Source organism: Podarcis cretensis, assembly GCF_951804945.1.
Source record: "Podarcis cretensis genome assembly, chromosome: 15".
Lineage (NCBI taxonomy): Eukaryota > Metazoa > Chordata > Lepidosauria > Squamata > Lacertidae > Podarcis > Podarcis cretensis.
In genome coordinates this window covers 42,218,847-42,246,727 of record NC_137185.1, presented here as the reverse complement: position 1 = coordinate 42,246,727, position 27,881 = coordinate 42,218,847, and the positions used below count along the sequence as shown (strand labels likewise).

Genomic DNA, 27,881 nt, shown 5'->3' with positions numbered 1-27,881 from the left:
CCTGACAGGTTATCCCAAAGGGAATGTAGCCCTCGAAAGAAAAAAGGTTGCCCCTCCCTGCTTTAAAATGTAACCTGTTGTTGAGAATTGCACTGAGTTTGTGCATATATTTAGCTATTTTTTTGCATGCATGCCACTTTTCTACCAAACAAGTGTCTAAGAAGAGGATTAGACAAATTCATTGACTTACAAAGCTGATCAGTATATACAGACAACGACTGATTAGGCGCATCCGAATGACTTGCGATCATGCACACGGCGCTGAACCCGGAAGTAGCCCCAAAATATCATAAAGACGTCATGAAAAGGGGGAGAACAGGACGGAGCAGTGCTCCACTAATGCATGTGTGGGTCCAGAATATAACCCCTGCGCAAAATGAGGATTGCTTGTGCTAGCCACAGTGTCTGTGTTCTCAATCCACTGCTGAAGGTGGCATATCTCTGAAAACCAATTGCTGGTAATTGCAGCTGGAGAGAGCACTGCACCCAAAGGTCTCCAAGTGACACCCCCCCCAATATACTGTCTAACATAACATTTATGGAAAAACAAAGAGCAATACTGGCTCCTGGTGGAGTATAGGGTCAGGTTCAAGGTGTTGGTCTTGACCTTTAAAGCCCTTTGTGTCTTAAGGCCCTCGTATTTACGGGACCACCTCTCCTGGTATGCCCCGCAGATGACCTTAAGGTCCATGAATAATCATAGTTTAGAGGTCAGACTATCCACCAGGGCCAGGGCCTTTTCAGTGGTGGCTCTGACCTGGTGGAATGCTTTGTCCTAAGAGACTAGGGCCCTCCAGGATTTAACCTCCTTCCGTCAGGCCTGTAAGACAGAGCTATTCCGCCTGGCCTTTAATTTGAATTCAGCCTGATCTTTTATTTCCCTTCTCTTCCCTCCCCCTCCCCTTTTATGAAGATTACCCACTCTGAGACCCCAGAGCTAATTCTCCCCTGGCCTCCTCGCTGGCCCAAGTAGGACCAATTCAGCCAGCTAGCCCTGGGGATTATCTAATTGATTTTTGAATTTTATTGTTATTCATGTTTTTATACTGTTATTTTATGCTGCTTTTATAATTAAGTGTTTTAAAGTGTTTTAAATTTGTCATTAGCTGCCCTGAGCCCAGTTTTTGAACCAGGAAGGGTGGGGTATAAATAATAATAATAATAATAATAATAATAATAATAATAATAATAATAATTATTATTATTATTCCAATAAATTGGCCACTGTGAGAACAGGATACTGGACTAGGTGTATTTTTGGCCTGGTCCAGTAGGTGGTTCTTACATCTATAAGTGGCTCTCAGAGCAGCTTGCAATGACAATAAATAAGAACATAAGATCAGGCCAATGGCTCATCTAGTCCGGCAGCCTGTTTGCATAGTGGTCAACCAGATACTTATGGGAAACACTCAAGCAGGGTCTGAGCACAAAAGCCCTCTCCACTCCTGTAGTCTCCAGCAACTTGGCATTTGGAAGCCTTCCTTCCTCCTGCTGCAGAGCCATTGATAGCATTGTCCTCATGAGCTTGTCTAACTGTTTAATGCCATCTAAGTTGGTGACCATTGCTGCCTGCTATGGGAGTGAGCTTCATTGTTAAACTATGCACTGTACATTTAAATAAGAATAATTAAAACACACAAACATACATACATAGAGAGAGAAGCATCTAGAGACAAGGGCTACAATCCTACGTGTGCTTACTCAGGAGTAAAGCTTATCGAACTTGGTGGGATTTCTCTGGCGGGAAGGTAAACGGCGTTTCCATGCGCTGCTCTGGTTCACCAGAAGCGGCTTAGTCATGCTGGACCCGGAAGCTGCATGCCGGCTCCCTCAGCCAGTAAAGCGAGATGAGCGCCACAACCCCAGAGTCGGCCATGACTGGACCTAGTGTTCAGGGGTCCCTTTACCTTTACTTAAACATGTGTAGGATTTGGCTGTAAGAATCCAAACCAGGGCATCATGAAGCAAAGTTGGCTGCCTTCCCTGCCTTTTTCACCAAGTCTGAAGCTTCATTCTCAAAACAAAACTCCGCTGGATTGTCTTAAATATGCATATCAAGAGCAAACTTAATCTGTGGCAGCTCAGTCAGTGGAGTCATCTTCTCAGCCCAGCTTTTTGGAGCATTTCAGAGAGGTGGGTTTCCACTGAACCTCCCCCAAAAGAGCTGACTCAGCATCTGTGTATGAAATTCCGAGACCTTTTACGAGTGGGTGGTCTTAACCTGATGCAGCACCTTTCCCAGGGAACAGACTTTCTACAGAGGCATAATATTCCTTCCTGTGCTCATATTCCCTTCCTAATAATTCTCAGGATTGTGCCAGCCCATTTTGTGGCACACTGAGTTACCACTTGGGGGAAATTTCCTGTTGCAGCAGGGCTGTCCTACAGCTGTTGCTGCACGACATTGGCCAAAATGCCTTCTAGATGTTTTTGGATTACAACTCCTGTCATCCCTGACCATTGGCCATGTTGTCTGGGGCTCATGGGAGTTCGGAGCAGAGGGCCATAAGTTATGCACCGCTAGAGTAGAGCAACTTCCATCAGCGCCAGCCAGCATGGCCAGTGGCCAGGCATGATGGGCACATTTTAAGGGCACCATGTTGGCTACTCTTGTGGGATTCTTAGATGTGTTTTTCTCCAGTAGTTAGTCAAATTGGAACCCCTTCTTATAAACCTTGTAAATTAGGAATTCTCCTGTAGCCTCGGATACATTTTTGTGAATTTTGGACATAAACAAAGGGATCTAGCTGTTAACAGAACTAGGTGGGAGGAATCCTGCAGCAATAAAATGAGCAGTGCCCCTTCAGGTTCCAAGGGATGCATGCTCCTTTATTTATTTTAATAATTCTATTTTTTTAAAAAAAAAATGTTTACAAAAGTATGTGTATTGTCTCTTTTTGCAGGTTGTGTTTTCTACAGATCAGTTGCATTTGTTGTGATACATGCATGTTCCTTTTTGTACAGTTTTAGCAATTTGTAAACTAGTGATGGGGACGCAGGTGGCGCTGTGGGTAAAAGCCTCAGCGCCTAGGGCTTGCCGATCGAAAGGTCAGCGGTTCGAATCCCTGCAGCGGGGTGCGCTCCTGTTGCTCAGTCCCAGCGCCTGCCAACCTAGCAGTTCGAAAGCACCTCCGGGTGCAAGTAGATAAATAGGGACCACTTACCAGCGGGAAGGTAAACGGCGTTTCCGTGTGCGGCTCTGGCTCTGGCTCTGGCTCTGGCTCTGGCCAGAGCAGCGATGTCACGCTGGCCACGTGACCCGGAAGTGTCTCCGGACAGCGCTGGCCCCTGGCCTCTTAAGTGAGATGGGCGCACAACCCTAGAGTCTGTCAAGACTGGCCCGTACGGGCAGGGGTACCTTTACCTTTACCTTTAAACTAGTGATGATGAGAAGGAGGTTGAGATCTCACCCCTCCCTTTGCTGTTCTAGGTCTTCTTGTATATATTTTTTGCTGTTTTTGAACACAGAGAAGCATTTTGCTTTTAAAAAAGTGAAATGTTTCGGTCAATTCATTCTCTTGCATGTATAGCTTTGTCCCAGGTCTGGTGCTTCACCCTCACCCCAACAAGCTGTTTAAAAATACTGTTGTGGTGGAATGGACATATTACTCATTTTCTGGTGCCATTGAGTTTGAAGGTGAATTTTTTTTTTTTTGGGGGGGGGGAAATATCTAGCAGTGCTTCATTCCAAAGAAGTTTTAAAAAACGCAACTCAGCAATTGAGTATCGATCTGGAGATGTTATGTAGTCACTGGAGAGATTCCTTTATCTGTGATTGCATTGACCAGAAGACTGGCAAAAAAAATAAAAATAAATTGAAGGCCAAGTTAATTAAGGAAAGGGGGGAATGAGGGGCAGCTTAGATGTTTATTACTGTTCTAACCACTTTGGAAAATACTTATTCCCTCTGGGACACCCGTATTATTATCTACGCAGGAGTGAGGTCTGGAAGAAGTTTGCGCATAAATTCCATAGCACTTTTGAGGGGAAGGTGCTTCTTTCCCCCACCCCCCTCCAAACCAGCACATTTATTTGTATCATTCATCTAGTTCCAATGTTCAGGGTGTACTGATAGGCAAGGAATGTCCAGAAAGAGGAATCAACTCTTCATTGTCAAAAGTACACTAATGTCTCCCATAGGTGTAAACTCAGTGATGCAATTGCTGCAACAGAGGCCCAGCCCCCAACCTTGCCTTCTGTATCTCCCCATTCTAAGCCATGCGCAAGCAGGCACATCTGACTTTCTGCTCTTTTATCTCTTCTGTCTCCTGCTCTTCACTCTCCCATCCTGCAACTTCTCCTGCCTCTGATTCTCATCTCCCAGCTGTCACGGGCTCCCCAAGTTCCCTCGTCCATTCTTCCAAGCCAGTCTCCAACCCCCTTCTCCCAGTGCCCACTCCTCAGCATCCAGCCAGTCTCTTGACAGGCTCTGAGTGCCATTTCTTAGCCTAGGTTGCACCACCCTTGCTCAAGGGGCACAAATTAGTAGGTGGAGGTATCGGCAGTGGTGCTCCAAGGCTTCCTAAAGTAGAAAAAATATTTAGAATATTTTTTTAAAAAAAACAACATTTGGGAACCCTCAAAAGTAGCCCAATCAGGGTCTGAGCATGTTCAGTGACCACAGAGTGCTGAATATTTGGGTAGGAGATGAAAAATAGGGGGAGGGGGGAATGGGATGGAATCTCGTGAAGGTGGGCATGACTGATTAACTAAAACACTGAAAAGGAGCACTACTTTCTGTTGTAGGTCCCACTTGTTAACGCTGCTGCCTGACAATCGGAGACCTTTCTAGGTTAACACTGCAGGCATGGTTCAGTAATGCATATGAGAGGATGTACTTTTAGAGTGTAAGAGTAAACTCAGCTTTCAAAATTAATTGATGAAGGTTTGTAGTCTTGCACTCACTTGGAAATAAGAACTAGTGTCTTCAGGTATTAGCCAAGTACGTTTTACTCAGAGTAGACCCATTGGATGGTGTTCAATGCTACTCCTTCTCAGTAGACATATTGAAGTTATGTCTAACTTAGGTTCTTTCATTTCAGTGGGTCTATTCTAAGTAGGGTTTAGTCGCATATAGCCCCTTGAAGTTAAAGAACCTAAGTTAGTCATGTCCATAAACTTCTGGGTCTTCTCTAAGTAGAATTAGCATTGGATACAACCCAGAGGCTGCAATCCTAAACCTACTTACCTGGGAGTAAACCCTACTGAATGCAGTGGGATTTAATTTGGAATAGATATGGTTGGAGTAGATAGGGTTAGGGTATGTGGGTGCCTGTTTTCCCTTCCCTTCATCCCCCCCCCCTTTTGTGTTGGGTCTTTTGGATGGCAAGCCTTGTCTTGGTTATTAAAATGTGAGCAGCAGTTAATAAATCTATGTTCAAATATATAAAAGGATGTCACATACAGGAGGGAGAAAGGTTGTTTTCTGCTGCTCCAGAGAAGCGGACACGGAGCAATGGCTCCAAACTACAAGAAAGAAGATTCCACCTAAACATTAGGAAGAACTTCCTGACAGTAAGAGCTGTTTGACAGTGGAATTTGCTGCCAAGGAGTGTGGTGGAGTCTCCTTCTTTGGAGGTCTTTAAGCAGAGGCTTGACAACCATATGTCAGGAGTGCTCTGATGGTGTTTCCTGCTTGGCAGGGGGTTGGACTCGATGGCCCTTGTGGTCTCTTCCAACTCTATGATTCTATGATTCTATGATTCTAGGCACTTTAAATGTTAATAATAATAATAGATTGATTTATCATTTTATCACATTATTAATTACTACTTGTAGAATATGACCAATTCCAAGATGTTGGTGCAATTGAGTACTTATTTTGATGGTAGAGAATTGTTACATTTATGTTCCCGAACCTCTGCTATGCCTGTTTGTGATGGTGACTGCTTTTTCTTCTGCCACTCAGTGATTGAATAACTCTTTGCCCGTTTGATAAAACTATTATTTTGCCTTTGTCTCAGGGCATCTTTCCATCAACGTATATCCATCTGAAAGAGGCAACTGTGCAAGATGGCGGGTAGGTCACCAAGACTTTTTTTTCTGCGAGATCTAGAAACATGATCAATTCCTAAAATGATGGCAGGGAGAAAGCACACTGTCCTGTGGTGATGGCAGGCTTTTGTGTAAAGAGGCCACATTGTGTGGCTTGAGGCATAATGAAAAGACAGTGATGTGGGGCAGAAAATTTTCCATTTCATCAGTTCATTAGTAACAGTAAATTGATTGCCAATTGATTGATTACTAAGCAAGTGCAGCAGTTTCAAAGATTTTAGCGCAGAGCTCATCCAATACTTCCATTTGTCCCATGATTTCCAGGCAGAGGTCTGTGAAGTTTTTCTTTTATCCTGCCACTTTCCCTCAGACCCGTGTCTTAAAATCGTGGGACAATGATGAAGGGTGGATGAGCCCTCAGTTGACTACAGACAAGTAAACTAAACATGCTAAATTATACATGCTAAATTAGATCACTCCCTAGAGCATCAGAAAAGTTTTCAATCCATATTGTCCTACTTGCCTTAGGAAAATTTCCTCAAAACCCCACATTACTGAGTATGTAGAAAATTGTATTATACCAAGTCGAGCCAGTGGTCATTCCGACTCAATATTTGTTGGCAACGTCTGCATGCAACAATAAACCAGGGTTTCTGGCTTATCGTGGTTTGGTTTGGTTTATTTTATTAAATGCTATTTAACATTGTCAATGTTGCAAATCCAATTAAAAACAGCAGTAAAAATATTCTCCTAGGATAATAGGGAGGGGAATATAGAAAACAGGAAAAACAAAGTGTGTGTGTGTATAACATCATATAAGATAATATCATACTGTGCAGCTCTCACAGTTTTTATTGGAGAGGAACCTTTGAGAGGATCTGACCAGTTTCTTTAGTATTACTTCTAATAGGGAAGTGCTGGCTATTATTTCATTACCAACTTCTCTCAGCAAGGCTGGATGGCGTGAGGATGCAATGAATTTCATTGAATCGAATGCTGCCTGGTGCACGACAGCCACAGTTGTCTCTAGGCTGCTGCTGGAGCTTACCATGGTTCAGCATAAATGAGCAGCATGCTGGTATACATGCTGCCCAGTTGCCCCTGCTTTGCTCCTTCTCCTGGCACAAGCAGACTTGGCATGCCAGGAAGCCTTGGCATCTCATTACATTGGAAGCAGGGCTCATGGTTTGTTTCTCCCCAAGAAAGACATGATTCCACGTCAACCTTAAATTTTGGCTTTGATTTTGACTTGTGGACCATTTTGGGTCTCTGGCTTGTCCTGCTTATATCAGGAGAAGAGTGAAGCAGGAATTGGACAGTATGCATGACCATGTTGCTCGTTGGTGGTAAATCAGAAAAAGCCAGAAACTGGCGTATTGTCACATGCCAAGGCAGCCATTGCCTACACTTCCTGGCAGGGCTTCTCTAGGGTTTCAGGCAGGAGTCTTTCCTATCACTACTTGGGGATGCCAAGGATTGAACCCACAACCCTTAGCATGCAAAGTACCTGCTCTTCTGGTTTGCTGCAGCGCTTCCTTAAGCTGTCTCCATGTTGTGCCTTGCTTGCTTGCCTAACCTTTTATCACATCCACACCACATTTTAAGGCACATGGCTTCCACCAAAGAATCCTGTGAACCATAGTTCAGCAGTGCCCAGCACCCTTAAAAAACTACAGTTCCCATGATTCTCTGGGGAAGCAATGCACTTTAAATGTACGATGTGGATGTGAGCTACGCACGGGAATAGGTTTTCTCTGATTTCCCAACCCCAGTAGAGACTCCATAGACAGAATGTTAAATGATCTAATGGCCATTACCTTGTCGGTAATTGTTTAAATATTTCTTCCCCACCCGCCTTCCGCAGACAACATGAGACAGTAATTCCTAGTGAGCTGCCATTGGTCCAGGAACTCACTTCCACTTTGAGGGAATGGGCTGTGATCTGGCACAGGCTGTATGTGGTGAGTTGCGATTCTCTTCTCCTTCTTGGGCATGGAGGTTTTTGGCAGGTGTGGGGAAGCCCTGACTCATGGGCCAAATTAGGTCTGGCAGGTGTCTGAATTTGGCCGCCAGGCCATTCCACGTGTGACATCAGGTGTGGGACAAGGGAGAGCTGAAAGTGAGCACTGCTGGGACTGGCTGTACAAGAGAGTTTCCCATTGGGAAGTCCCAAGTGCAGCCAGGTGGGCTTGCTTTCGCCCTGATCAGTTAAGCCAGCCCAATTAAAGTTGTCATAATGACACCAGGTAATTTGACAAAGCAGCAGACTTTTAACTGGAGATGCTGGGGGTTGAACTTGCATGCAAAACTTGTGCTCTTCCATTGAACAGGGGTCTCTTCCCATTATCCAGTAGTTCACCAATGGATCATGATTTGTATATTGTTCACCTCCACTCTAGGGACTTGAAAAAAAACCCCAAAACCCAGAGAGGCATATGCTGTTTGTGACTTACTATTTTCAATTGCATTTGCTACTTTTAGCCTCCAATCCTTTCTCTTTCTTTATTCCCCTAAAGCAGTGGTTCCCAACTAGCTAATTACTGAAGAACCCCCGTTTTCCTAAAGCCAAACCATGGACCCTCTGCTTTTGAAAGTTTTGATAACTTTATGCTAGTTACCTCTGCCAAGGAATTTTTTGAACAAAATGTGGGCTAGCCTCTGCCTGTGCTGCCAGCCGTGGCAGTGGAGGGAGAAGCCAGCCAACCAGCCGAGTCACTTCGCCTTCTGCTTCTTCAGGCTGCTGCTCAGCAGATGAAGGCGACTCCTGGCCCATGACAGCCCCTAATCAGGCATGAGGGAAGGAGCAGTCATGACAATCACATGGGTGGGGTGTGTTGTGTCAGACATGGGGATCAGGAAAGAAGCAGTTATAGAGATAGGAGGGAGGGGAGGGGAGGGGAGGAAGCGAAGTCACTTCCACTACATGGTTTGAGTGGGAGGGGGGAGGGATGTGGGGTGCATCTAGCCACCATCAGTGGGGCAGCCAGCGGTGGCAGCCAGCGAAGATGCGCGTCCTCTGTGGCTGCTGCTGGTTTCCTGCAGACTGAGAAAAGCTCTGCCTCAGGGCCAGTGGCATGGTGTCCTGACATGAGGGGGATCAGCTGCCCTGTTCTCCATCGCCATGAGGGGAAGGTGGCACCTCGCAATTGGCTGCCCTGTTTTCCCTCAGTGTGAGGGAAGGCAGCTCAGATCAGCAGCGTTATCAGCTGAAACCATACTGCAATATCGGTGGTGCCTTCAAATCGGCTGCCCTGCTTTCCCTCATGCGAGGAGCGATATATTGCTGCATATTGCCTGGTCAAAATCGTTACGATGGTGTGATTTCAAAACCAATTTTGGCCAATATATTGAAAAATTGCACAGCACTAAAACAGACCATACAATTTGTGAAATTACCATGCAAAAATGACAAACATTTAGTGGGGGATGGGAGTCAAGAGATGAGGCTGCAGACCACCCCCCCCCCCCGTGTTTGTTCTGTGGACTCCAAGGGTTCCCAGACCTCTATTTGGGAACCACTGCCCTAAAACCATAATATCTTGTTCTAGAGTCTAGACCAGGGGTCAGCAAACTTTTTCAGCAGGGGGCCGGTCCACTGTCCCTTAGACCTTGTGGGGGGGCCAGACTGTATTTTGAAAAAAAAAAAAATTGAACGAATTCCTATCTCCCATAAATAACCCAGAGATGCATTTTAAATAAAAGGACACATTCTACTCTTGTAAAAACACTCTGATTCCTGGACCATACCGCGGGCCGGATTTAGAAAGCGATTGGGCCAGATCCGGCCCCCGGGCCTTAGTTTGCCTACCCATGGTCTAGACTCTAGATATTTTAGAGATCTGCAAACATTCCTACCCCTCTGAGGCCCAACCTGGCAGTGTTTTTGTTCAGCAGAATGGCTTTCTCAATGGGGGATTATTTTAAATGCAAGGATTAGGCACCTTAGAAACCACCTTGTATTTTTATATCCTGTCTGGCAGGAACCCATTCAGAGCTCCCTGAAATGTGTCTAATGTAAACTTCCCTGCAAAAACCGTGAATGGCCATCCTAGCCAGAAATTTGAAAAGAAAGAAAAAAGTATCTGTATTGTGGATTAGTTTTTTCCTCTCCTGGTTTGTGTTTTGCCCACAACAGGAATAAGAAGAAGGAAGTAAACCACAGATAAGTGAAAGTGCCCCATATTACTTGCTTCAAATCACTTGGGGCAGTGGCTCTTAGAATCCACTGCAGCGATTGGCAGTTGATGGGTCACAAAGTCTGCCATGAAGCTGAGCTTTCAGAAATAACAAAGTGTTTTGTGGCATCTTAAAGACCAACCAAAGTATTGTGGAATAAGTTTCCACCAGTGGACTCTTTGGTCACCCAAAGGGTATATATATATTTGTATGGTGGTAGTGGCCCTCCGGGTCTTGTGGTGCAACCTTGGGTCCCCAAATGTTGTTGGAGGCCAACACTCTTGTTCTGGTTGGATGCAGAAAACGGTGGGAGCAACCAGCTGAGGAACCCGCAAGGGAAGAAGGCTCAGGGTCTGGTGATTGGTGTTGGGATGACAATGAGAGGGAGAAGAGGGAGAAGACTAGGAAGAGGAGGAGGTGTCGGACGCTGAAGATGTAACAGAGCTTAGTGAGAAATACGAGTGTGTGCCAGAGATAAGTCCGGAATCAGAGGCAGAGGAGGAAGAGGGAGGTCAAGAAGCAGAGACGAGTCAGGTTGCTGAGGAGTCAAGGGTGTCTCCCTCTCTTACTGCAAAAAGCTTCCCTCCTCCCTGGACTTCCAGAAGCAGGAGAGTCATTACAGGTAGACACGCCAACACAGTCTCAGATTGCTTGGGAAAGACCTGGGAAAGGAGGGGATGTAGGCAGCTATGGGAAGACCTTCAGTCTCAGCAACTGCTTCGTAGGGGCAAGACCTGCTGTAGAAGAACATGAGACTATAATCTCAAGGTTGTTGGTTTGAGATTGGGCAAAAAAGATTCTTTAATTGCAGGAGGTTGGACTAGATGACCCTCGGGGTCCCTTCCAACTATGATTCTTTGAATTCCTCAACCAATTAATGTGTAAAGAAATGCATGTACTAGGTAAAGTATGTAAAAAGTAGATATCTTATGAAAATAACATACAGAAATGCATTGTATTTGGCAATGTCATTTACTAAAATGTGCATATTGGATAAATTCACGCAACGATGCTGATGGATTTTTATGAGGACTTCCAAACTGATGCAGAAACATGGAGATCTGAATTTGAGATTAGAAAAACGAGAAGCTGAAATTGACAGGTTCACCCCTTCGTAAGCATTGCCAAGGCAAATGTAGCAAATTTTGTGTGTGAAGTGGGTATTTAAAACCATGAGTGGTCTGTTTTTCCCTAGTTACTAATTAGTGTAGTCTGCACAATGTCTCCTCTGGGACACACTCATTAGAAAGACAAATGGTCCTTAAACTGGTCTCTTTCTTTCGTCCTTCCACTTGACCTTGATTATGCATAAGCCTTACAGAACCAGGCATGATTTCCCCAATGAGAGACAAGGTGAGACATCCTTCTTGTGCAGTGGGGAAAAGTTCCTTTTGGTGCATCTATTTTGCTTTGTGTGGTTTATTGAATTGATTTCAAATTTTACAGGGCCCTGATGTCTAATATGATCAAGTCTAGTTTATAAATGAAACAAACAAACAAACACACAAACAAATGTTTTAAATAATTAAATAAATATGAATTTCTTTCCTAAAGATCTAATGTGAGGTTACATGGGAGATCTGGGAACTTGAGCTCACCATGCAATTTTTCTTCTTCTGAAAGCTACAGCAAGGAACTCATATTGGACTGGGGTTGCACGTAGGGGAGGAGGGTCTAACTGTTGTTAAACTTTTTACATAATTTGCATGCTGCCTACTCAATAAACAAAAAAAAACACAAAACCCCTCTTATCCAGGTGTCAGCAAACTTTTTCAGCAGGGGGCCAGTCCACTGTACCTCAGACCTTGTGGGGGGCCAGACTATATTTGGGGGGGGGAACGAATTCCTATGCCCCACAAATAACCCAGAGATGCATTTTAAATAAAAGGACACATTCTACTGATTCCCGGACAGTGCGTGGGCTGGATTTAGAAGGCGATTGGGCTGGATCTGCCCCCAACCCGGCCCTTAGTTTGCCTATCCATGCTCTAAGCCAGGGGTGTCTAACTCAAATTCATCAGGGGCCGCATCAGCAGTTTGGTCACCCTCAACGGGCCGGTTGTATCTGTAGGACTTACAGTACAGGAGAGAAGGGTTCAGGCAGCCGTTGGATCTGTCACATCACAGGATGGCATGCGCTCAATATAAAAACAAGTGGAGGTTTCCTGAATGCATGTAAAGTGGAGGTTTCCTGTGTAGAACGGCCGGCGCCGCTAGAGAGCAGACATTCTCTGGCTTGTAGGCTGCCGCGCATACGCTGAAGAGGCGGCTTTCTTGTGTCAAAAAAAAAAAGCGAGAATAAAATGTGAAGGCTGGTGGCCGGTGGCGGCTACACGGGCCACATGACGAGGTCTGGCAGGCCGGATTCGGCCCGCGGGCCTTGTGTTTGACACCCGTGCTCTAAGCGGTTTACAGAGGGCAATCTAAAACATTCATTAAAAATTCCAGAAAAACATACATTAAAAATAAGTCAACATTATTTTTTTTAAAAAAAGAATGTGCATATTAGGAGAAAATTTTCAGTAAAATGCTGGTGAATTTTTGTGAGGAGTTTTTTTTAAAAAAAGTTCACAGTGTGATGTGCAAATGTGGAGAACTGAATTTAAGGTTGGAAAAATGAGAAGCTGAAACAAACCCCAACTGACAAATTTGCCAGCAAAGTCAGCTTTGTTAATGAATTCATTCTGCGTTAATCTGAGCTATGGTTGAGAAGATTCCTGGGTCCAGGTGGCTGTAGCTGGTATCTTAAGTTGATGGCATGCTCAAAACCCATGGCTCATTTTTTAGCCTCCAAGCCAGGGTTTTAAATTTCCCCTGATTGCAACCATTAACAGTAAATTCACTGTCTTCTCCTTTCCTTTATTGAAATAACATGGATGGATGATTTCCATGAGTTTTTCTACCTGGCAGGTTAATTTTTCATCTCCCTAACTGAAAACAATTGTGAGGGTGGGTGGGAGGGGGATAATCTGTGCCAGATGTAGCTGAGAGGACCAGAGTAGACCCATCATGAGAATGAAGCACATCTGGATTCAGCATGTCCATAGCCATTTCTGTCCCATCCCTGGTCCAGAGTGCTACACTTCCCACTCACCCAGCTTTTCAGCAGTGCTTTTCAGTGCCAATGGTGGTGTAGCCCCCTCTTCACCAGCGGAGGGACACCTTTGTCATATTCTGACCCTCTCCAGCAAGCAGCAACAGGCAGTTAGGATTGTTCTTGTTTGTTTGGTGTCTTTGGTGTCTTAAAACCCTCCCAAGGCAGCTTATATACAAAAGATAAAATTCAGAACTATTAACATCCCATTCCATGTAATTCCATCATTTAATACAGGCGTTTAAAACACTTCACAATCCAGCAGTACACTGCTATAAAGCTATCATAAGCAACTTGAGAGAGAACAAACAGCAGAAATATAAATGGTCAATGCTTGGAAATTAAGCTCAGCATCTCGACTGAAAACAGCTCAAAGTAAATGAGTTTTCAAGGACCATTTGAAAGCCAGCACTGATGCGGCCAAATGTACATCACTTGAGATGTGGTGCCACCATTGCAAAGGCCCTGTCTCCAGTATCATCTCTTCCAATCCCCTTTTCTCTCCTTCTGTCTGCTTTAGGAGAACAAGAAGTCTCTCTTTCGCCAAGTGCAGCAGATGACCTATAGCCTAATTGAATGGCGGTCCCAGATCCTCTCCGGCACCCTTCCCAAAGATGAGCTGGCTGAACTCAAGAAGAAAGTCACAGCCAAAATAGATTATGGCAACAGGTAGGTGATGCTTCAGTCCTGTCTCCTAGCAAGGGATCTGAATGTGGACAGTGGATTGGTTATGTATGGCTCTCAGGAGTCACTCTGTCCATTGGTGTTCCTTGTGATGAAGCATGCTTAGGATATTGTGTTTGCACAAGAAGCCTCTTTTTGAAATAGGATAACCCTTGATAATAATGTTTTGTTTGGACATACCAAACTGTGTCCTTTCTGCAGTAAAGGTGCCATTTTTAATTTTCTCCATTTCGCTCTCTTTGTGCTCTCTCTCTCTCCCTCCCCCCCATACTTTTTGAATGCAAGTCGTTCAGGGATACAGAGCAGAGGAGGTAGCAGGGGAAGGAGCATACCTCGGGGGGGGGGGAGTCTCAGGTTTGATTCTCCTAAAGAATTTGCATTCTTCTAAAATTCTCTTGTAGCTGAAATGTCCAGGCAACCTGATTTCACACTCGATTCTGTGATGAGCAGCACATCCAGGAAATGAGCACAGCTTTGTTTGTATGCGAAGCCCTAGCCTTAAGAACAGGGGCTGAATATTTAAAGTCTTAAGCTCTGTTCTATGGCGATGTTTTGGCCTGTCTTTTATGTGTGTGCATATATGTGTAGCATGTGCCATGCAACTTCTGTGTGTTTGTTTATTTATTGATTTATTGATTTACTGCTGTGGTGCAAAATGTTATTATACCTAGCCAAAAAGGGCTGGATATCTCTCTCTCTCTCTCTCTCTCTCTCTCTCATACACACATACACACACACACACACACAAACACGTTTCCAGCTCTGCTGTTGCATCCTACCCCACCCCCAATTAAAAGTCCTGAAAGCAGGAGCTTGCAAGGGAGGCACAATCAAAATCAGAAATTTCTTAAATAGTGCAACCCACTTCCAAAGGTTTAGCAGCAATTAGCAAAAACCAGGAGGGTACCATGCAGAAGTGAGTTTTAGTAGCATGAGCTCTCCCTAAGACACGACGTAGTCTCAGGGCTGTAGCTAGGGGGTGGTGAAGGAGGCCCCCACCAGGGGTGGAGGCGAAGGGGCATGCAAAATTGGCTTTAAAATATGTCCATAAATATGTCTCTAAATAAAAATATTGATTATTGCCTCATAAGAAAAGGTTTTAAATGGAGGATCCTTCTGGACGGTTCTGCCAGGGGCTCAAGATCACCTAGCTACGGCTCTGTGTAGTCTGGTCAATTTTAAGAGACTTTGATTTGCCCCTTCATTTCTAGGGCAGGGTATTGGCACTGATTTTTGTGTTGTGTGTTCTTTTCAGAGCAAAGCAGTGTGGGCGGGGGGCGGAATCTCCCCCATGGTCACCCCCCACCCCCCAAATCTGTTCCCCCCACTTCAGATATTTCTCTCTCTCTCTCTCTTTCTGAAACTCTAGTACTAGAAGTGAGAGTGGCAGAGGGAGGAAATGTCTGCAGTATGGGGAGCTTGGTGGAGGATATGAGACAGCTTCCGTTGCCTGGGAAGAGCCACCGCTTGGTGGCAAAGCATCTGCCTTGTAGGCAGAAGGTCCCAGGTTTAATCCCTGGAATCTCCAGGAAGGGCCTGAAGTGCTGGAGAGCCTCTGCCAGTCAGGGCAGGCAGTTCAGGACTGGATGTCCCAGTGGTCTGACTCGGCATAAGGGCTCATCCACACTTCCATTTGTCCTATATTTTCTTCCACTTGTCCCCTGCTTTATAGGCATGGGTCCAGTAGGTTTTTCTTTTGCCTCATTGCTTTCTCCCCAAAAAACCTGCTGGGGACAAACGAAGTGTGGCTGAGCCTTAAGGACGTTTCCTCTGCTCCTATGCAGGCCTCTTTGCATGGGGAGGGGCTACAGGATTCACACACACAAACTTCTATCTGTCTGTCTATTTATCTGTTGATATCTTTATATGGGGAAGAACTGTAGAGCTCCTCCTATGTTGCATGCAAAAGATGGAGGTTTGATCACCAGGCTCTGTAGACATAGGGCTGGGAGGGATTCCTGGCTGACACCCTGGAGAGCCACTGCTAATCATGGCAAACGATACTGAGCTTGATGGACCAAGGGTCCGTCCAGCACAGTATGTTGCAGTTTTCTGTACACAATTGGTTCAGTTGTGGTTTAGACAAATATATCTGCCACTGTTGCATCTTGTTTGAGCCCGAGACGCACGACAGACGTTGCACACTCAGCATGTTAATTGGTAACCTTCTCTTTGCAGCTGAAGGAAGCTTTGGGCATTCTGTCCTGTCTGTAGGTTGCTTCCATGGCTCATTGATCATGTCAGCTCTCTTTCAGATACACTAATTAAGAAGCCACTTGAAAGCAAGAAGCTAAAAAATTAACTTTATTGGGGAAATGTCATAAATTTGAGTAGGTGCTCAGACAGTGCCAAAGAACCTTAATGGATTGTGTCTTGCGGTTCAGCCATGGACCTCATTAATTCTACCTGCCCTGCAATAGTTGTTCATTTTTTGTTCCCTTTTACTTAGTCTGGCCACCAACCTTCTGGGGCACACTGGCAAGCAGCAGAAGCTGCTGTGGGCACCACATACAACACAACTGAGCACACCCTGCAGCCTGTTCTATTGACTGCTGTGGGGTGCTGCTTTTGCGCCTACTTTCAGTGGTGGAGGTGACCCTCTTGGCACCAGGGAAGTCCTCTGCAAGCACACATGTGCCTGTGTGCGCCACATTGCTTACTGTGTTCTGCTGCATTGCAGCATAACTGGATGCAGAACTTCATGCAGTAGCAAGATACAAAAGGTCTTTCCTCCTTTCCATCAGTTTGGGATACCTCCAGGCCACATTCCTCACCTCAGGTTCAGGTTCCTATGAGTTCCCTTGTTAATCCATCTCCCTTACTTACCATGGACTGCTTGTTTTCATGCAAGGATCTTGGGGCTGGACTTGGTGGTACGGGACGATAATGGCAACATCCTGGATCCAGATGCTACCAGCACAATTGCGCTCTTTAAGGCACACGAGACGGCATCCAAACGAATAGATGAAAGGATCCAAGAGGAAAAGGTATACGCAACTGTGACACCAAATGAGATGCAGGGGTGTCTTGGCAGAGAGCACTACGAGCCCGGTTTTGGTTTGAGTGAGCAAACATGGTGTGTGCTGCCTTTCCAGCATTACAGTATCAGGTCAATGAATAATTTCAGCATCCTATTAAGATTAGACATGGGTGATCTCTCTCCTGCTCATATTGGATTAATTTGGACATGTTCCTAGTTCTGCCTGCAAATCAGGAAAAATTCAAATCACTTTCTGAGCCAATCTGAATGGGGACAGATTCAGATTCATAGTAGCTACCCGACCCCTGGCAAAGCAACAAGGAAAAACTGCCATAAGGCAGCCTTCCCCAACCTAGTTCTTTCCAGTTGTTGTTGAACTACAGCTCCCATCAGCCCCAGGCAGAGTGGCCAGTGGCCAAGGGTGATGTGAGTTGTAGTCTAAAACATCTGGAGGACACCAGATTGGGGAAGACTAACCTAAGTGAATGTTTGAAGAACAGGACTCTTACATCGCTAACATCTGCAAGACAGATTTTACCAGATAATTCTGTTCTCTGTCATGGAAAAAGCTTGTCCTGAGGTTGTGAAAAGCCCCTAGGATCTAACCAATTAATCAATTAATTGCAGTCCTTGTTCTACATAAATGCCACTCTCAGTTTTGCTGTCCATCCCATATGCTATCCCATGCATATGTCCAACCGCTGTGCAACTTCATTAATTTTGGTGGGGTTGCGCAGGGAAAATTCCTGGTGGGTTAGGTTTCCACTCTATAACAGTCTTATTTGGATGTAGGCTGAGAAAATAGATAGTTTTCAAGACAGATTGGCTGTGGCATATGCTCAGTCCTCTTCCTTCTAAAGTTTCACTTTCTTGTTCATCTCTTCTTTCCATCAAGTCTTTGCAGCAGAATGTAGACCTGCGGGGACAGTCTATTTTCAACACAACCCACACGTACAGTCTTTATGTCAATTTCAAGAACTTCGTCTGCAATATCGGTGAGGATGCGGAGCTGCTTATGAGCCTCTATGATCCCGACCAATCCAAGTTCATTAGGTATGTGGTTACTCTGATGCTTTCTTCTAAACAAGAAAAAGAATGCCACTAAAAGAAAGAGTGTGATACAGACTTAGGCATAATAGAATTGTTCTTAGAAGTTGGTCTCCATTTCTCCCTTCCCTTCCTCTTCACATGTGAGCGGGGGAGATGTGAATTTTCTATTTGCTATTCACCCAAATAGAAGAAACTGTGGCTTTTGCAAACCATAGTTTGTTCACAAGCCAGGATATCCTAACCAGTGTTTCTCATAATTGGGCAAAACCACACACAGAAACTTTCTTCTTCACCCCCTGCTTGCAAGGGAGGGAGGGTTGGGGAGTATGTGAGTCCAGACTTGTATCTGCTTGTTCTTATAATGAAAAACATTTGTTTGTTGTTGCTTATGCTCTGGCTAGCATATAAATTAAGGTTCATAAAACATCATTTACCCACACATTGAGGCTACCTTCACAACTGAATGGGCAGGTGAACATACTGGCAAAATTCAACTCTGCTTGCTTCCACCCTACTGCTGTTTCTGACAAGAGGAGAAATGAACCTTTGAGGTTTCCCGCAAATCTCTTTGGTGCATGGCTGGTGCCTTTTAGCCTAAGCACTGGAAATGTGCCCTCACTTGGTGTCTGAAATGGTACTGTCCATTGTCTCATCATGGTATGCCATCCCATGCATATGTCCAACCGCTGTGCAACTTCATTAATTTTGGTGGGGTTGCGCAGGGAAAATTCCTGGTGGGTTAGGTTTCCACTCTTCAGCCTTCCTCTGCCTCCTGATATGGCAAATCCTTTAGATGGAGAACCTGGGGCCCTCCCACAAGTTGATGGGCTCCAACTCCCATCAGCATGTCCAGTGGTCAGTGATGATGGGAGTTGCAGTCCAAGAACATCAGGAGGGCCACAAGTTCCCTGTGTCTGACCTAACACTCTGAGCAAAATCATTACCTGGTTTTTCTTTCTGTGAAATGCCAATGCACCTGAAAGTTTGTTTCACCTGGACGCAACAGTTGCTTCTCTCTGAAGTTCTGTACTTTTCTTTTTTCTTTTTTGCCATTTGGCAAAGTGATTCATGATTTAATTAGCATAATTAAGTATGATGATGTGACCTAATTAACCTAGCCTAGCTATAACAATGTGTGTTTTATTTATTTTTTGTAGTGAAAACTACCTGGTTCGTTGGGGAAGTAATGGAATGCCAAAGGAAATTGAAAAACTTAATAACCTTCAAGCCGTCTTTACGGTAAATCCTGTTGCTCTACGCTTGAGGAAGTTTTTTCTTCCCTGCCCCGCCTGCAGCTAAGTTATTTGTGGCACTCTTCTTATAACTCTTGCTTTATTACTTTTGTTGTGATAGGCCTTTACATCATTGCAGGAAGCAGTGGAGGCCATCAGACTGGTTGCTGTTTAAATGCAGGTTGTTAAGCCATCTGGCAAACACAATACAAAGCCAAACAAGTTTTTATTTTTTAGAGGTCATTTTGACATGCTGGCTCGCCTTCATTACTTAAGCTCTGCTGATTTTGCAGGATTTTCAGGCATTACTTTGGTTCTGTAGCGTCTGACCAAAGAACAACTGTGAAACCTGAATTACAAGTGCCTTGTAAGGTTGCCCTAAACCCTTAAAATCGCTGGTGACTTAGGCAAGTCTTGCCTGCTTTGATTTTAAAATAGTAATTGTAAGCCCTTTGCCTGTTTGTTCAGTTTATTTAAGATGTGTCTTAAAAGTGAAAAATCCCAATGAGGAAAATGAAACCAAAAATAAAACAGGAATGTTTTCAATAAGTACAAAATTATTGCAACTGAAATACCATTGGAAATTCAATCATGCCTGCTTGGATCCTGAAAAAATAATAAAAGAAATGTATCTTCCTGGGAATCAAATTCCATAATTTCAGTCCTATCCCGTATCAACACTCTCTGTTCCATTGACAAAGGGACATATTTCAACTTTGTGATGGAAACGTAGAAGATGCTATGATCTCTGAAGCATCGACAGGCCTAAAGAGTGCATTTTGATAAACTGTGGTGACCATCTTTTGGTGGAGTCAGCAACAAATCATGGCTTGCAAACATGGTTTGTTCATGGTAATATAAACCATGATTAAGCTTCTGAGCCAGGTTTGGACAACCAAATAAGCCATGGCTTAATAAACCCTCTCTTGGCATTATGTACGAGCCAGGCCAGTATATAGAATTCACGTTCCATGTATTTGTATCTTTTTGTTTAAGTTTCTAGCCTCTGCTACAGAAATAAGAGTTTGAAAAGGGGTGGTGTTTTTATTGAAGAATCAGAAATAAGGGTTGTAGCTTATTTTCCTGTGTCAGGAGTCAAGAGGCATGACAATGGGAAGAGACAGCTTGCATGATTTATGCTAGCAAGGCAGGCATGTATTTGTAGAGGCATTTGGAGGCTGCTCTTACGGGTGGCACTGTGGTCAAAACCACAGAGCCTAGGGCTTGTCGATCAGAAGGTTGGCAGTTCGAATCCCCACGATGGGGTGAGCTCCCGTTGCTCGGTCCCTGCTCCTGCCAACCTAGCAGTTTGAAAGCATTTCAGAGTGCAAGTAGATAAATAGGTACCACTCCGGTGGGAAGGTAAATGGCATTTCCGTGTGCTGCTCTGGTTCACTAGAAGCGGCTTAGTCATGCTGGCCACATGACCCAGAAGCTATATGCCGGCTCCCTCGGCCAGTAAAGCAAGATGAGCGCCGCAACCCCAGAGTCTTCCGTGACTGGACCTAACGGTCAGGGGTCCCTTTACCTTTACCTTACATATTTACAGAACTTCTTTTCTCCATCAACTTGCCCAGAATCCCAGACTATAACATAATACAGAAGCTCTAAACAGTGAGAGGTTTTTTATGCAGGCTGATTTTATATGCATTGGTTTCCAGTCTTGGATCATCAATCTCAAAACTAGAAATAACTCTGCTCTACTTCCCTGTCAGTGGCAGGTTTGCATTAGATGGAAGTATGATGTCATCATTTACTGGTGGAATGGTTAATTATTGGCTCTCACTTCCTGGCGAGTAGTAGAGAGGTTTTCTGCGGAACAAGGAAGTGGTGGAGGGTTGTGTTATGGGTTCATCTCAGCCACTTTGATCTGATCTCTCACTTGGAGGAGTTAGTGTCTGCAGGATCCTTTTACTTGGTGTAGCAAGTCTTGGAACACAACTGACCTAGCTGTAGTATCAAATACTTAAATCCTTACTAAGGGTGCAGCCCAGTAGGAATTTGCTGTCCTTTCCTTCCTACTGTCAGAATTTAGTTTTTAAAAACTTTGGAGAAAGGAACCTGCAAGTTGTATCCCAAGTTCTACTCAGAGTAAGCCCATTGAAATGAATTCACCCAATTTCCATTAATTTTGGTGGGTGTATTCTGAATATCACCAACATTACTTTCCTTCCTTGCTTTTTAACTTTTCTTTTTGGTTTTGTTACTCTATAGAGTACCATGTACACTGATAACACTATATCAATTTATTTTCATTAGGGCTGCAGTGTTGTGGAAATTTATTCTTGCAGATGGATCCATTAAAACACTTTCAGCTTTTTAGAAAGGCCCCCAAATTTCAAGTGATGGCAGAATTTTACTTTTTGGAAATTAGTTTTAATGTAAGTAGTTAATGTGCAATGACAGCATTCCTTCCTCTGTGGTTGAGAGAAGAAGGGATGCCTCTTCTAAGTCAAGGAGGCTGCAGTGTCTGTGCCCATCATATGAAAACAAAGAAGATGTGTTTTTCCCATTGCATTTTTCTCATATGTACATTTGTGCAAATTTTACTTATTTATTTACGTATTTTATATCCCATACCGTCAACATAGAGCTACACCCCCAGTATGGCTAGTAAGAAACAAAAGTACAATTTGTAAGTAACCAACCAACCAACCAACCAACCATAAAGCTTACAAACTAACACAACAAATTAGAATGACAAACTAAAACAGCAACAGCTGACTTAAACAGATGGTGAAAATCCAGAGTCAAAGGGATGTTTACTTTAGCTGTTCTTAAAATCTTAAAATATCCCCCCCCCGTGCCTAAATGATAGTAATGAAGTATGTAGGCAGGCCCCCTTGAGGAGTGCATTCCAAGGGGCAGGGGCTACCACAGAAAAGGCTCTCTCTCTCTCCAGAGATCACTTCAGACAAAGACAATAACAATCTCAGTGCATTAGCAGATTGGTATGGTAGAAGGTGGTCTAACAAATATCTGGGCACCATGTATGCAGAAAGCGTTACCAGAGATGTCTAGTAAACCAGATCATTGGTTAGGTGTCAACTGAGGGTATTTGGTGAACCAAATCAACAGTGATGGGGGATTGAGGATTGGAATGATCATTCTGTGGTATTATGGCAGTGGACAAAGTGGTAGTGTACTTCTTGATTTTGTGGGAAATGTATTGTTATGATTTGTTTTGATATTAAATATGTGGTTGTTGTTTTTAAAAAGACAAATTCCAGGTAAGCAAAAACACACCAGGAAGGTGCAAAGCAGGGCTTTTGAGGGGTGTGGATCAGGAGGGTATGTGGCCGGAGGAGAGACCTATCCCTATTTCTGGGATTTTGGATGGTTGACTGACAAAGCCATGTTCCTTTCTGCCCTCTCACTCACAAACTAGTCTGAGGTGATTTTGACTGTCTTTTCCTTCTGTAATGACTTCTGTTGCCCTTTTAGGACCTGAGCAGTTCTGACCTGATCCGGCCTCGAATCAGCTTGGTGTGCCAGATTGTGAGAGTAGGCCACATGGAGCTCAAAGAGGGCAAGAAACACACCTGTGGACTCCGGAGACCCTTTGGAGTGGCAGGTATGGTGCCCATAGTAGCGCAAAAGATCATACAGTGGTACCTTGGTTTGAGAACAGTTCTGTTTACGAATAATTCGGTTTACGAACTCCGCAAAACCAGAAGTTGTGTCCTAGTTTGTGAACTTTACCTCGGTCTAAGAACGGAATCCAAACAGTGGAAGGGCACCGGAGGCGGGAGGCCTCCTTAGGGAAAGCGCGCCTCGGTTTATGAACGGTTTCGGTTTAAGAACGGACTTCCGGAACAGATTAAGTTCATAAACCGAAGTACCACTGGATTTGCAAGGCAGTCCTATAAAAAATGGATGAAACAGGTAGGGCAGTAGTCCAAGGCCTGAGCTCAAATTCTGATTTTGTCCCTAATGAGAAGTTGGGATGTGCGAAAAATTAAATCAACACTTCCTGAATCAATGTGCAAACTGAAGTGTAGCTATCTTTTGAAATTTGTGCTTCTCTGAATAATGTAGTGCAGTTCTCTAATGTAAATAATGTGTACCAAAAGGAATGCACACACATAATTGTTAGGGGAAATTGTTTGCAAAAAAAATTATGTTGGGAGGAATATGTGTGCAAAAGCATACAAAAAAAAATCAAAAGCTTGTGTGGAAATGAAGCAAACTGAATTTAAGTTTAGCAAAATGTGAAACCAATATTTGACAGATTTGTCCATCCCTGATTATAGGCTGTAAGCAGAACTTGTGTCTATCGGACAGATATGTGGGATTAGTAGATGAGCATGAAGTCTCATTATGAAGTATAATATTTTTCAGAGCCACTTTTGTAGTGGCTTGTTCATTACAAAAGCAAATTTCTAGTCCTTATGAATATACAGAAAAACATGGTAAGCCAGGGGCAACCTATGATGAAATCTCCAAAGTCATGTAGGACCTGAGCCATTTCAGGGATGGATTTTCAGTTCCCTGCAGGTCCTCTCCGCCATGGCCCCTTGGCCCACCTATTTTTCAAGTCTTTTTGTGAACCCATCTCTTTCCATTCCTTGGGGATGTGAGGCAATATTAAAGTAGGCTAAAATGACACTTTACAAATATTACAAACATAAGAAATGACTTTCCATATAAAAATCAGGCCCATTTAATGTAGCCCCTCCTCCTTTCTGTGTCACCACCATCTGGTCCTCTGATGTGCGCTGCATGCAAAATGTTCCAGGTTCAACATTCAGGTGGGGTGAAGAAACATCCCTGTTGGAAACTCTGGAGAGCTGCTGATAGTCAGTGTAGACAATACTGAACTAGATGGACCAGTGGTCTGACTCGGTGTAAGGCAGCATTCTGTGTTCCTAGCTATGATCTCTCCTTAAAGTTGTGATGGTTGGCTCAGAACCTGAAGAAGATTTCACATTCTGTGAGCTTGTGGTTTAAGTGATGTACTAAAAATGTTATTGCCATATTTGCTCTGTATTTTAACACTCCTAGTAACACCAGCTCCTTGTTTTGTAAAATGAATGTATTGAGAAATGTATGAGAGAAGTGTCTTACTGTTCCCGGCTGTTGGGGCTCCAATCCAAAAGCAGTCAGCTTGCAAGGAAGCAGTGGTTTCCCAGCTCTGTCACAGCACAATTTCCCATCCCTTTCAGGTGGCTCCATTTCACCCAGCTAAAGAAACAAAAATGAGTTGATTTTAGAAAGTCTGGTGAGTGGCAGTGAGGGATGATTGGCACCTGCTTGATTCTCTGTGGACTGAGAGCTAGTGTTTAAATCTGTTACATTTTATACTGTACCCTTTCTCCAAGGAGCTCAAGCTGATGTATGTGATGCCTTCCCAGTTTACTTTCACAACAACCTGGTGAGAGAGGTAGGGTCGGTTGAAAGAGACCGAGAGTCGCCCAGTGAGTGTCAAGGATGAGCTTCTTTGAACATCCTAAGAGCCCAGCACAATTGGGTGCAAAAGTGCATCTGTTCCAGTCTCCTCTTCTTACAGTGGCCAACCAGGTGCTTCTGGGAAGCCCACGAGCAGGACCTGAGTGTAACTGCACTCTCCCCATTTGTGATTCCCAGTGTCTGATATTCAGAGGTGGTAGGTAAGCAAGTTTTGCTCTGAGAAAAATCATTGAAATCAATGGACGAAGTAAATCTTAGTCAAACACTACCTGTACCGCCTCTGATAGTTGAGTTAGAACATGGCCATCATCACTAGTAGTCGCTAATAGCCTTAAACTTCATGAATTTTGCTAATCCTCTTCTAAAACCATCCACGTTGATGGCCATCACTACCTCTTGTGGGAGTGAATTCCATAATTTAAGGGCCAGGATCAAAACGATATAAACAGGTAAGTTCCCGCACGCCTTCTTTCATTACAGATACACCCGCATGCTCCATTCCATGCATTCTCAACTTGTAACAACTTGCCATAGGCAGTAAGTCACTCCCAGAGCCACATATTCTGGCTCGCCTGGAATGGGACAACACCCACCACACAATCACTTTCGCTGTCCCAGGCAGGCAACAAAAGTGGACTTCTGTAGACTCTGGTCACCCATTATATTTGGCTACTTGTGGTCCAGGCCTGCTGTGGCCTTTCCAATTCAAGTTGCTTTTATTCACCTCCAATATTTTGGCTGATGCTGATGGCAATTATTGTCCCAAACAGCTGGAGGGCAGTAGGTTGGGAAAAGCTGGTTAAATGGCTTGACATAAAATAATCTTATATAGTTAGTGAGTTCTTCATTGAAGCTCCTTTTATTATGGTGATGTAATTGGTTAACTTCTGTCTTATCCTAGTGATGGACGTTACTGACATCATCCATGGAAAGGTGGATGATGAAGAGAAGCAACATTTTATTCCCTTTCAGCAGTAAGTATTGGGAAAAGGTTCTGAAAGCAACATTTTATGGAGAATCATTGTTTGTGTTTGCATTCAGCAGATCTGTGCACATTTAAAGGCACCATAAATACTTTGCTGGATCAGACCAATGGCTCACCTAGTCTTGCATCCCTCTCCCTACAGTGACCAGCCTGAGAAGCCCACAAACAGGGCAAGGAGACAATAGCTCTCTCTTAATGCTTGTTTACCTGCAGTTTGCATGCACAGGTACACTTTCTTTGAACATAGAGGATCCACAGGAAGAGTTGGCATCATTTCATGCAGAATTTCTCCTAACATTTACAAATGTGTATTTCTTCTGCATTTTAACTTACAAGCTATATATAGATGGCCTTGATTAAAAGTTAGCATTTCAATAGAATAAAATGGCTGGCAACCCTCTTTGTACTGTAAAAGGTATTTCAGAAATCATTAATCAAACAAATGGCTTTCCTGGCTGTGGTTTCAAGCGGTAGGCACTCAACCATATTCAGTCTTACTATATTTATTGCTTTCATCATTACTATCTGCTCCAGAGTTGAACACAGTAAAGCATCAAATGTTGCAATTAGTTTATGTGTATAACAGAGTTTTCTCCTAGAATAGGCCAAACATGCTGGATAAATACATCAGCTTTGGGGTCCAGCACAGACAAAACTCTGAGCCTCTCTTAGTCTTGAAGAAATTGGGTTTAAGGTATTAGTTATGAATCAAAGTTGAGTGGAGAACATGTTTCATTGTTGACATGGCAGAAGCCAGTGGCAAAAAACCATTTAAGTGTGGGCTAAGCTGAGGGGGATGGGACGCAGGTGGCGCTGTGGGTAAAACCTCAGTGCCTAGGACTTGCCGATCACATAGTCGGCGGTTCGAATTCCCGCAGCGGGGTGAGCTCCCGTCATTCGGTCCTAGCTCCTGCCCACCTAGCAGTTCGAAAGCACCCCTAAGTGCAAGTAGATAAATAGGTACTGCTTTCTAGTGGGAAGGTAAACGGCGTTTCCGTGTGCTGCACTGGTGCCGGCTCGCCAGAGCAGCTTCGTCACGCTGGCCACGTGACCCGGAAGTGTCCTCGGACAGCGCTGGCCCCCGGCCTCTTAAGCGAGATGGGCGCGCAACCCCAGAGTCGGTCACGACTGGCCCGTACAGGCAGGGGTACCTTTACCTTTACCTTTAAGTTGAGGGGGAAAACCCTCTTGTGGGAAGAGGGAGATGATTCTATAGCTGGTCCCAATCTCTTAAAACAGGGATGAAGAACGTCTGGCCCTCCAAATGCCATTGGACTCTTAACTCCCACCAGTTCTGACTGTGATTGTGCTGACTGCTAGGGCTGATGGGAGTTGAAATCCAACAACACCTGAAACCTCTGCTGTTTTGTGTGTGCCACCTTATTGTGTGTGTAGGTCTGAAGTTCTGTTGAAAAGACTTTGGACCTGTCCCAGCTGTTGCCATATAGACCAGTTGAAAGGAAGAGAGGAAGAGGAAACCCTGCTAATGACTCCTAACCTTTGGCCAAGGATCTTCACTGAATTTGCATTGCATATAGATTTGGAAAAGCGCCAAGGTCCCAGGGCATGGTTAGCCGCCACAAGAGCACCTTTCTGCCTCTCCTCCATGAGTAGCTAGTACATTTGCAAAGCTAAGCAGGGTCCAATATGGTTTCAAATTAGATGAGAGACCATGTGTTGAGATTCCTGCCCTGCAGCGGGTTGCACTGGCTGGCCCTCAGGGTCCCTTCCAACTCTACAACTCTGTCATAGACTCCACTGACTTTGAGGGTGGAGGCCAAAAGAAAAAGGTGGACAGAGTGCTGGGAGCCACCATGGTTTGATGAGTGGGGTGGGCGTGGCATTCTACTCCCTCAGCTGATGAGAGGGCGCTGGGTGCATGCGTGTGAGAGCATTGGTGGCGACACCCACACCTGGCATGTTCTGCCAAACATTCTACCAAAAGTTATTGCGGCAAAGGAATAAAACGTTAACAACCCCCTGCCCCAAAGAGTCCTGTCTTGTTTATAACACGGAGGGTGCTTGGAAGCAGCTGGAAGTTAACTTCTGTTTTCCATCCCATTCTCAGGATTGCCATGGAAACGTACATCAGACAGCGGCAGTTAATCATGGCACCTTTAATAACCTCTCATGTGATTGGAGAGAATGAGCCTCTCACGTCTGTCTTCAACAAAGTCATTGCTGGCAAGGAAGTGAATCACAAAGGGCAAGGTACACAAAAGAAGTGAAAATGGGTTTTTTTAAGCACAAAGAATGGGATGGGACCTGTGTATAATT

General features: G+C 44.3%; 1 protein-coding gene across 2 annotated transcripts in view; it reads left to right on the top strand.

The window, feature by feature from the left end:
- The window catches only part of DOCK5 (dedicator of cytokinesis 5), a 144,827-nt gene that overhangs the window by 43,208 nt on the left and 73,738 nt on the right, over nt 1-27,881 (top strand). For both annotated transcript variants that reach the window (XM_079954907.1, XM_079954908.1), the window contains exons 4-12: nt 5,964-6,019; nt 7,859-7,955; nt 13,785-13,933; nt 16,800-16,935; nt 17,824-17,981; nt 19,136-19,217; nt 22,655-22,784; nt 25,521-25,593; nt 27,673-27,815. In XM_079954907.1, the coding sequence (XP_079811033.1) occupies nt 5,964-6,019; nt 7,859-7,955; nt 13,785-13,933; nt 16,800-16,935; nt 17,824-17,981; nt 19,136-19,217; nt 22,655-22,784; nt 25,521-25,593; nt 27,673-27,815 (1,024 nt within the window). The remainder of the gene's footprint in view (nt 1-5,963; nt 6,020-7,858; nt 7,956-13,784; nt 13,934-16,799; nt 16,936-17,823; nt 17,982-19,135; nt 19,218-22,654; nt 22,785-25,520; nt 25,594-27,672; nt 27,816-27,881) is intronic.